This window comes from Anguilla rostrata, unplaced genomic scaffold (genome assembly GCF_018555375.3).
Source record: "Anguilla rostrata isolate EN2019 unplaced genomic scaffold, ASM1855537v3 scaf0211, whole genome shotgun sequence".
NCBI classification, from domain to species: Eukaryota; Metazoa; Chordata; class Actinopteri; order Anguilliformes; family Anguillidae; genus Anguilla; species Anguilla rostrata.
The window spans coordinates 316-11,771 of NW_026985762.1; the positions used below are offsets into that span (position 1 = coordinate 316).

General features: G+C 40.0%; 1 protein-coding gene across 1 annotated transcript; it reads left to right on the forward strand.

Moving 5' to 3' along the window:
* The first annotated feature begins 506 nt into the window (after window positions 1-506).
* On the forward strand, window positions 507-10,814 carry LOC135246360 (uncharacterized). The gene is made up of 3 exons (XM_064319842.1): window positions 507-1,263; window positions 1,852-2,056; window positions 8,414-10,814. The coding sequence occupies exons 2-3, from the start codon at window positions 1,876-1,878 to the stop codon at window positions 9,253-9,255; spliced, it is 1,023 nt and encodes a 340-aa protein (XP_064175912.1). The 5' UTR covers window positions 507-1,263; window positions 1,852-1,875; the 3' UTR covers window positions 9,256-10,814.
* The last annotated feature ends 642 nt before the right edge of the window (window positions 10,815-11,456 follow it).

Genomic DNA, 11,456 nt, shown 5'->3' on the forward strand with positions numbered 1-11,456 from the left:
CGCTCACTTCCAGTAAAGGAAGTTATTAATGCTACAGCTTTAGGAAAATGGCTAACACGTCCTGAGCGTGTTCATCTTTCAATGGGTCAGAGAGTCGAACGTGTAGAACACAGGTGTCAAACCGTGTTCCAGAGGCCAGAGAGCTTGCAGGTTTTCATTTCAACCAAGCTCTACACCAGCTCATTTCCCTTATTAGCTCTCCCTTTGCTTGTTAATTATACACTATATAGTGAAATCACCCCGCCGCAGTGTTTAGTAAAATACAAAACATTTTGCCCTCGATGGAACCAGTTTGACACCACTGGTGTAGAATGTCTTTTGTCTCTGTGGTCAACTGTTTGCCAGGTTTACCACTAGGTGGCAGCATTATTCACATTGAGATTTACTAAAGTTAGCATTTGCCTCCTCGAAGATGGTGGCTCTTATTTCTCTAAATATTTGTCCTTTGGATTTACTCACTGAATATACTGTATCGATATTGTCCATTAGATAAAATGAGGCTCAGCTTCATGCAGCTTTCTGCACACTGACTTTCAGTATAAAGTGAAATAGTCATTATTAAATAATCTGTGTAATTTCCATGCTTGATATGCACTGCACAGTCATGCACTCACTTTGGCCAGAAATGCTCATGCATTAACCCAGTGAACATTTTTGTGGTGGAAAGTCGGTGAAACGCTGTATAGGGATTCAAATGGAAACCCGGATACATTTGGTTGAAAAGTGATAATTGTCTTGCGTGAGACTGCACAATGTCACCTCCCTAAAAGAATAAAGCACCAGTACATCAGAGCTGCATCACTGTACCACACCTTATTTACAGCAGAAACAGAAAACCTGTTTTTCCTGGGTGTGTTACAGCTGCAGAAGGAAGGACATAAATATTCAGCCAATCCCTCAGCCTTATACTTGCTAAACCGGTTTTCTGCGTTTCTGCTCCTATCAGTTCTCTCCGCCCTCATTTCATGCTTTATTCTGTTTTTTAATGTGTCTCCTTTACCATTGAACTGACGTCCAGGGAGACACACAACTTCATTTCTCTCTCCAACGATCACTTTTGCGATGATAACAGACTAATATTTTATCCAGAAAAGGATTTTCTAATTTGGGAGTGAATTGTAGAATTTGTAAATATATTGTCTAGGAAGAGTCAAGCTTCAAGACTGCTACTGTTTAGATTTAAATACTATTCAAAGAAGTTTCCGGCAGCATTACAGCATTTTATAATCCAAATAACCTATTTTACTGTAACATTTGCAGAAGGTAAGAAATCATTTACGATACATTTTTTGAGAAAACCTGAACACCTGCATTGTGGGGGTGGGGGGGATATGACAGCTGGGGGTTATAAATCTTTATTGTATATCCCCTGTAACATGTGGGCATTACAGGTAAGAAATCCTCAACTTATCATTTCAGAAATAGAAAGTGACAAATTTAAAAACTGTACGGGATTACATTATGTTCATATTTATGAATATGCAGTTTCAGAAAGGCAAAATTATGTACATAACTCAAGTAGAGGGAACCTTAGGGAAGATCATGTTAAATCATAAAAACAGCTGAACTTGTGTGGCTACATATGAATTGTGTTTATAATTGCTCCAGTAGAAGTAACCCAAAAACAAAAACAGAAAAATACACAAAACACAAATAATTACCTATTGCGTCAATTTATCAAAACATGATGATGATGATGCTCTTGGATATCTTTAATATCTAAAAGGAACTGGGTTCTAAACCTCAAAGTAAGTCACAAACCAGAAGCCAGATGTTAGAAGTAATGTTATGAATTACCATATTTTTAGATGCTGTAACTGTCATTAAAACATCCCATTTAAATCTCATTAGGACTTGGCTGAGTCTGAGGCCGGGATGTCATCCCACCGACATAAGAAACCGTTGATGGGAACCAACCGTCCAATGGAACTGTGGGTGGGATTCGTGAACCACGTGCCCTTGGTGGGCACTTCCGCCAACATGGTGGACGGCTTCATTGCTCTGCTCCAGGGAGACCAAAGGACCGCGGAGGCCAAGGGCTATAAGGGCTTTCTAGGTACGTAATGGGTGAGATGGTCGATTTCTTTGATTTGTTACTCAACTGTTTGAACCAAACAAAATATATTTTCTCTCCATTGCCGTTCACAGCGATTGGTTCGAATCAGTTACTGCATATGGCATCCATTCTCCTATTACTGTCTACCATTATAGCTACTCCTGTTACTATTGATTTACTAATACTAGTACTACTCCTGCTGCTGCTACTGCTACTACATCTGCTACTACTGCTACTGTTGTGTAAAATGTTTTGGGCTGTAAGGCTTCTTTAAATATTACGTGGTCAACAAAACACGCCCAAATTTTAGCGTCAGGGAAGCAATGGAAGACAGCGCCAGAGTGCATGCTACTAAAAGTTTGTTAGTGAAAGATTTTTGAGAGGATGAATAATTACTTTTCTTTGGCATGGATCCATTTGAAGACAATATCGGGTGAGTTTGTCTTTGAATCCGTCATTATGCTGAGAAATAGCTAAACCATTTTTATCTCTGCCATGCAAGAGCCTGGAGGGGATTATGCGTTTGGTCGTGTGGGTGTGTGCGTGTGTGTGTGTGTGTGTGTATCTCTCCTGTGTTGGCACAGCGCTAAAACGAAGTTTGGAGATAGGTCTGGCTAGCGAGACTAGTTCGCAGCTAATCTCGCATACTACTGGACCGATCAGCCTAATACTTGTTGTTCATGCTGACAGCAGGCCAATGACCTGAATTCTCGAATATTTTGCAAATCGGTCAACGACAAGTATGTTCATTTCAAAGTTAAAATGCCAACAAAATAATCCGCCATCTAACGGGGTACGTTAATGTTTGAATGCGTGGCAATTATTTTGTTGCCATTTTCACGTTGAAATTGATATTTTACATCGCTGGTCTTTTGGAATTGTTTCTGTCCAGATTGTTCCTGTCCAGATTTGAAACGAAAGTGCCAGACTATAACGTCAACGTTAGCTCTGTCTGACACATGGTGGCTGATATGAATGAAATTATCTAGCATGTCACCACCTTTAGCGTTACTTCACTGAATCAGAATTTTTGGGATTTTCAGTGGCGCATGGTAAACTTGTAATATTGTATTTGTCTGGTTGCATTGATTGCGTAGCCTGTATTGTTGCATCAGCAAAGCTAACGCCTGGCGGAGATCTGCACTCTACTGAGTGCACTCTTCTAGTTATTGATAGTGTTTGAGTTTCTCTGCAAACACGCGAAAACATGCTGGTAGGCTATATAGTCTGCTTCGTTCTGTTGCTACCATAATATAACAAAGTTCCTTGTGTCAACAGCTGCAGTTTCTCACTGCAATTACTAATATTGAATATAAACAAAAGATGCAATTTATGCTGTAGTCTGCCAGTGTCTAAATAAATAGGCTAATGTAGCCTACTCTGCGCCTAGCACGCAGGTAGCAGGGATGGCGAGTGGATATTTAGTTTTTTTGCTACTAAAAGTTTGTTAGTAAAAGCTTTTTGAGAGGATGAATAATTACTTTGCCTTGACATGGATCCATTTGAAGACAATATCGGGTGAGTTTGTTTAGTCTTTGAATCCGTCATTATGCTGAGAAATAGCTAAACCATTTTTATAGATAGTATTTGAGTTTCTCTGCAAACGCGCGAAAACACGCTGGTATATTAAAACAATGACGGTAAATGTGTGTGTGTGTATATATATATAGTCCGCTTTGTTCCGTTGTTACCATAATATAACAAACTTTCTTGTGTCTACAGCTGCAGTTTCTCGCTGCAATAACATATTGAATATAAACAAAAGATGCAATTTCAGGATTTTTCCTGGCTCAAAATGAGGCGGAGGTGGCGTAGAGGCACATTAAGCGGGGGGTGTGGGGGTTCTCCCCCAGGAAATTGTGAGCGTCAAACACTTAATTTCCTGCATTCTTCTGGTGAATTTTTATGCACCAATTTGTGCCTTTTCTGCATCAATTCATGGTGGAAATGTCTTTATGTAAAGTAATACACAAAATTGGGGGATTCATTTTATGTTATAAATATTGAGGGGGACGCATCCCCTGCGTTCCTCCAAAATCTACGCCTATGCGTGCACACACGTGCATGTGTACCATGCCTTCAACAGGCTCAAGCAAACACTTTTTACAAGTGTAGCCCTCCCACCACAATGCTCATTTACATAACATACATAGGTAGTACTGAAACGTATGAAACTGCCACTAATACACTAAAATGCATGGGAGGAGCTAATGATGGGATGTATCAGTTTACTCTATGTCTAGGGATCTCACTTAGGTGACTGGGAGGCCTCAGGTAGCTTTAAAGATGTTAGTATATAGCTATACTGCTTGTGAACAATGACTCCCATGCATGAACACTTTGACTCACAAGCCCCCACTTTGAGGACTCACACTCAAAGAACCAGTTATTTTTGATAACCTAAAATGATGCGTAACATTTGACACCATGTATAAGGAATAAACCACAATGCCAAAATACACCAAATTACAATGGGCTTAATTAATTTCAACAGAAAACTATGCAATAACGCTATACACAGACCAGAATATATCTTTAACTACAATAGTGACATTTATTTATTTATTTTTTTAAAACACCAAACTGCCATCAACTTGAAACCATTCAACCGTAGGCAGCCCACACACACTGCATGACCCCTTCAATTGTCACAGTTTTAAATGAAAGAAATAAACTAAAATAACAAACTAAAGAAAATGACCCGGGGTTTTAAGCTGTTCGTGCAGTTTGTCTCTATAAGTCGGCACGCATGTTGGAGCTCATATGAATCCACACAAGAATATGTTGAGAGTTATTTCCAACAAAACTTCCGCACCTTCCAATCCCGTACTGCGATTTACCTCAATGATGAAGGCAAAAACCGATAATCAATTCCCAAAATGTGCATTCAACTCAATTTCACTAAACAGTTTAACGAACTCTCCTGCACCGTGCATGGTCTGCTTCTGACTTGAGTCCATGTCTTCTCCTGCAACCCCAACTCATTCCCACTTGACCTCTTGTTGAACCCCCCATCATGCAGCGTGATTCACTCCCCGTGAACTTTCTAAAGTAGTTCTCATTTTATCAGCTTCAATCATGTGAACCAATTATCTAAATTATACAGTTGCCAAGGATAATCTGCAGCTAGCATTACACGAATGGCACAAAAAAAAGAAACTCTGACCTGTCTGAACAACATTACCCCACGAAAATCAAAAGAATTAATGAATTAATTAAAATACATTGCAAATATCAGATCAAATTCTCCTCCTCGCGAACTGCCCTTGTAAAGTAGTCGCTGATTTTACGACGAGCCATATCTGCAAAGCTGAAAACATTACACTGATGGGATGTAACGTTAATTTAGGAAAGCTACAGCACTCCCTAACAACCTAACAGCTCACGGACAGTTATGCCTAGCTAGTAGGGGTGTAACGATTCACCGATAAGAATCGGAAACCGGTTTAAACGTTAAAGATGCAACTACATCGATACGCGGACCCCTGGATCGATCTAAAGCCGCGTTTCCACCGCAGGAACTATACCCCGGAACTAGGAACCTTTTGAGGAACTCAGTGCGTTTCCACCGCAGGAACTAGGGTCTAAATTTAGTTCTGGGGGCTTTGTTTTACCCCCCAAAACGTTCCTGCTCGGGGGGTAGTACTTTCCGAAAGTACAGGAACCTTTTGGGTGGAGCTTGCAGCGCTGAACATTTCTGATTGGTCGAGTACTCGTAGCGTTTGTGTTGTATTTATTTTCCGCCATTACCCGCCATGTTTGAAAATATGCAGCGGCAAACCAATTTATTTTCATAATAACTTCAAATCAAACTTGTATGTTATGCGGCGCAGTAGCCTACTTTTGGTTATAGCCTATCAACGTCTTGGAATTATAACGTGTGCTCTTCTGTTCTTTTCTTGCTTTAGTATTCGTTTTATAAAATGCTAAGCATTCGTGCTGGGACAGCATATTACGTAGGCTACCAAAACATTCAAACGGATTAATTCGGTTGCTGAATATTTTCTTCCGGATTTTCTTTGTTAGCCCGTCGTAATTGACTCAAAACGTTTGATATAGTTATGTGAGGTATGCGGTAGTTCTGCATAATTAACATTGGTGATACAGTACAAGCAAACTGGAAATCACCTTCCGCACTTTTTATCCGGGTAAAATAACAGGTTAATTCTAGTAATCTTCCCTTTAGCTTTTTCAGACTGCCGTAATTTTACTCAGTTTTACTGCCATTTTTCAATTCCACGAAAAGACCAGGAAGACTATGGACTCATTTGGTGCATGGTTCGCATCTGGAGGGCACACTTCGCTGCTCGGCTAGCAGTAACTTCGAAGGAAAGCAAACGGTGGCTGTACCACTACTAATTTACATTTTCACGCAAGTCCGAGTTTTCGTTCTATTCTTGTCATTTTGCGAATAGCCTATATGGAATTGACGACGAGAAAGTAATAAAAAAGTAATAAAACAGCTAATTGTTTACAACGTGTGCATGTTTTCTGCTGTTAATGAATGTGTTTGAGAGGATATATGAAAATCAATAAATACAAAAGTAACCATATATAGTCATTGTTGGTAACCCGTTGTATATAAGTGGAATAAACCCCTCCGGGCTGTCCCGGTTATTAGAAAATAATGTAGGCTACTTCGGTGGTAGTATGGGGTTACAGAAGAAATCATATGACAGACGGACCGACGACAACGTCAGTGGGCTAATTTGCCTAATCTTCGCGGTACTTTAGACCCCGGTGGAAACGCAGACAACCATTGGCTGAAGGAACCTTTTAGTTCCTGGTAAAGTAGTTCCTGGGACTGAAAGTTCCGGGTAATTTCGGTGGAAATGCGGCTTAAATGTACCATGAACCAGTCGATCGCCCGATTCCGAAGTTCCGAATCGGCTGACTGAAGCTTTGCTGCTAATTCTACTTTAGTTTAAACAAAGCTGCTGCGGAAGACTCACTGATCTAACGTTACAAGTCATGTTACATTCAAAATAATAATGACTGCCTCTCATTCGCTAATAAATCTGCACAGCGTCTCGCGTTGATCTTTTACCTTTCACCAGAGTAACGTTAGCGTTGCTTGCAAGTTGCCAGGTAAAAACAAGAACAACATGTATGACAATGCCGACACGGTTTACAGTGCACCATCAAATCTAAAAGCTAAAGTTTGGAAGACATTTGGATTTTATAAGAAGGAAGGAAAATTGGACAAAAGTCTGGTCATTTGTAAGGTTTGTAGAACAGCGATTAAGTACAGCGGTAGTCTATTGGAAAAGTAATAAACACAATGACATGTAGGCTAATTCTGAAATGATACATTTGTCTTCCTTTTTTTCCCGTGCCATTAAGTAACAAACTTGGGATTCCCTGGTCTTTTATGAAATATATCTATTTGAAGGTAAGCAATGCATGCCACTTTTATAGAATTGGCTTATTTTAATTTATAATGGAAAATTATGAATGTCTACATTCATGTTAAGAACTGTATCAGATTGCATCGTTCCGTATTAAAATGTATCGTCCCTGAAATGTGCATTCTTTGCTAAGCTGAGCAATGGATTGGAATGTGTGTCTGACGCCTTTTTAACACCTGTTACATACAAAACCATTTTAAAATCGCTCCATAGGAGCCCTAATGATGCAACATGAGTTTCTTGGACCCCTCCCAACACCGCTTGTGGCTTTAATTGTTTTTGAAGCTACATGGCTGGAGATCTAACGCTCCATTGGGGCTACGCTATTCTAATTCAGGCTTTTAGTTTCCGACTATCAGCTAACTGTCCGAAGTTAAGAATTCAAAGCCGCTCCATGTCCAGTAACCTTGGAAGACTAGCCAGCAGTCAGTTCGATTTGGATAGGCAGATAGGGACCGGAGTTACTGATTGGTTTGCAGTACGTTTCCTTACCCATTTCCCATATCATTCACCCTGTTATAGTCGAACCCTAGACCAGGTCGTAACAGTCCTGTTGGTTGGAAGGGGCCGTCCTTTTGGCTCCAGTGTAGGCCAGAGTCAGGACTTTGAACCTTTGAACAACACTGTAATGGTAGGAAGTAAGCAGCAAAACACATTCTGTGTCCTTCATTCTATGTAACTCTGAGGTGCTTACTTTCTCAGTGTAATAACTAGGTTTTGGTTGTTTCAGGGCAAGATGCTAGCTTGCTAGTCCACCGCTGATGCTAGTGCTACTACCGCTGCTGCTGTTGATACTACTATTAAGCACTACTGCTAACATGACTACATAGCTGCTACTACTAATAAAACAACCACTGATAGTAAAGCTACAGTAAATGCACAGCAAAATGCTTGCATTCTGTTAGTCTATAGGCAAAGAATGTCATAACATGTCTGTGTTTCTATTCAGATTTACCTGGAGTCCATGAACTGACGCCAGGGTCCATCCTTCAGAACCACGAAGGCCAGACAGTAATCGGATGCAGCGTCGAAGTATCCAAAGACATAAACGACTACATTATACAGGCAGTACGAAAACCAGGGGCGAGCGCCACCATCAAAGTAACTAAGGCAGTCCGGGCACGTACAGATTTACGCAAAAAACTTTCTGTGTCTTTCAAGGTCCTCAGGGATAAACTGAACGAACGTGGTGTAGACCTGGCCAGTGATGTGACCCAGAAGCAAAGGTCTAAACGGGGAGAACACGTTTTCAACAGAGCCCTGCTTGAGCTACATGCATCCATAATCGAAAAGTTCTGGGAAAGAGGCACCAGGAGAAAGAGTTTCCAGGAGTACCTTGTCAGGATTCCTCACACCCAAGTTCATGATGCCATTCACAGGCGCACCCCAAAGGGTCTGACCACTGATCAGGCACGAAACATTAGCACCTGGGTAGTAGACATTCCTGACAATGTGGTATATATACCAATCAACAATATCCTGTTTTCATACTTGATATATGACATTAAGGTCAATGCTGTTGACTGCATGAATCTATATTGTAAGGAAGAAAATAATGAAATGGAGTTGGCTGCTCTCACTAAAAGGGTAGACTGGATGATTATGCATCGCGTTTATCTGGACCCACAGGCTGCGGAATGGTGGTTTGCTGAAAACCCAAATCTTATTTATCAGTTTGACGACACTGAAAGCGGAGTGAAAGACATGTTGAAGCTGTTGGATCCCCAGCGCTCATTCATGTTAATTCTATTCGCGAACGAGCTGATGTGTGAGCTTCACCATTTCAACTAGAGCCCGACCAATATATCGGATGGTTGATATATCGGGCTGATATTTGCATTTTTGGACCATATCGGTATCGGTAGTCAAGGACAACATGTGGCCGATATGTAGGACCAATATTTATTTATTTATTTATTTATTTTTAACACTGACACATGGGTGCTCCTAGCACTCCATCTAGTGTTTCTCGCTGCCCACAACATCAACAAGGTTCATGTGACTTAGCGCAAAGCCCTTAGTGGTCGGCACGCTGGCGTGCGGAGATTACTGAAAGGCTTTGTTTTGGTTTCATTAGTAGATGATACAAGACAACTATGCCGAATACAGAGTTTTGCAGTGCTACCATTGTCGCTCTGGTCTTCATTTAAGACGCACTATCTGCGTCTATCCGAGCATTCATAAAAATATTATTTCACCACTCAAGTCGTATTCCACCATAGCAACATGATAAACAATAGCCCGAAGATGTGCCAATACAGCACTGTAAACGTTGCTCACTGAATAACGAAATAAACGAGACAAAGTTTAAAAAAATGATACCATGTCATTCTACAGTCAATATCTGGGACTAAATATTGAATAAATATACAACCTTACCATTGGCTTTACGTGTAGAGATGTCCCTTTTGAGACTGAGTCATGTATATTGTCTTGGACAATCCATTTGTGATATATACAAAAATATTCCAAAATACAGTTATGCCATTTCCAAGTCTCTGTGGTATTCACTACTGGAGTTATAAAGCTTTAAATAGGGTACCTCCTAAATGGGAAAGGATTGGCCAGATTTGGCATGTGTGCTAAGGGGTTAAGAAAGCAGCCTTCTGAGTACCTTTGCATAGTCATATCGGTGCGAAATCCACATATAATATTTTCATTCCATCTCAAAAATTCAGTATATCGGCCGCCATATCGGTAATTGGTGAATTTTTCCCCTCTAAAATCGGTATCGGTCTCAAAAATACCATATCGGTCGGGCTATAATTTCAACTGTAAATGTTAGGAGTCCGCCATCTCTTGCAGATGCAAGTGCAAGTTCAGAACAGAAGCCTCCTTTCTGCCTTAGTGTTAGAATTTTAAAATGCTTTGTGACTTACGTCAAAACAGCCAATTATGTTTTTACAAAATGAGTTTCTTTCATAAGTGATTTTTATCATCAATATAAATACAAATTGTTTATTGTAAACTCTTGAAGCTCAGTAGATATGATGCATTGCTTTGAACTTTTGGTTGTGGGAATACATTTACTCTGGGTACAGTGACTTTGGCTGAATAATAATAATAATAATAATAATTCTGTAAAATACCAAACACCAAACACAGCTATTTAAATGTATGTTAGAGAAAATTTGTAACCAACGCATATGTTTCTAATTGTATTCTCTTTAGTAAATCAACTTCAGTGTGATCAAGTAATTCTTTAAAGTGTAATCATGCACTAATTTGTCAGTATATGTTTTTCTACAAGATGTCAGAATGTGTTGCAGATCCTGCTGGACAAAGTGATGTAATTGTTTGGGTGTTGGCGACGTCTTGAAGAGCTTGGTTAAATAAATTGTTTGCAAAGATTGTGTCCATGGTCTTCCATTAGGTAAAAGGGTATGAAATTTGTAAAAGGTTTTGAATATTTCCTGATTACTATGTACACTATATGACCACTAGTATCTGGCCACCCGTTGATATGGGGCTATTTCTCATGGTTTGGGCTAGGCCGCTTACTTCCAGTAAAGGAAGTTCTTAATGCTACAGCTTTAGGAAAATGGCTAACACGTCCTGAGCGTGTTCATCTTTCAATGGGTCAGAGAGTCGAACGTGTAGAACACAGGTGTCAAACCGTGTTCCATCGAGGCCAGAGAGCTTGCAGGTTTTCATTTCAACCAAGCTCTACACCAGCTCATTTCCCTTATTAGCTCTCCCTTTGCTTGTTAATTATACACTATATAGTGAAATCACCCCGCCGCAGTGTTTAGTAGAATAAAAAAAACTTTTTGGCTCTTATTTCTCTAAATATTTGTCCTTTGAATTTACTCACTGAATATACTGTATCAATAATGTCCATATGATAAAATGAGGCTCAGCTTCATGCAGCTATCTGCACACTGACTTTCAGAATAAAGTGAAATAGTCATTATTAAATAATCTGTGTCATTTCCATGCTTGATACGCACTGTACAGTCATGCACTCACATTGGCCAGAAATGCTCATGCAG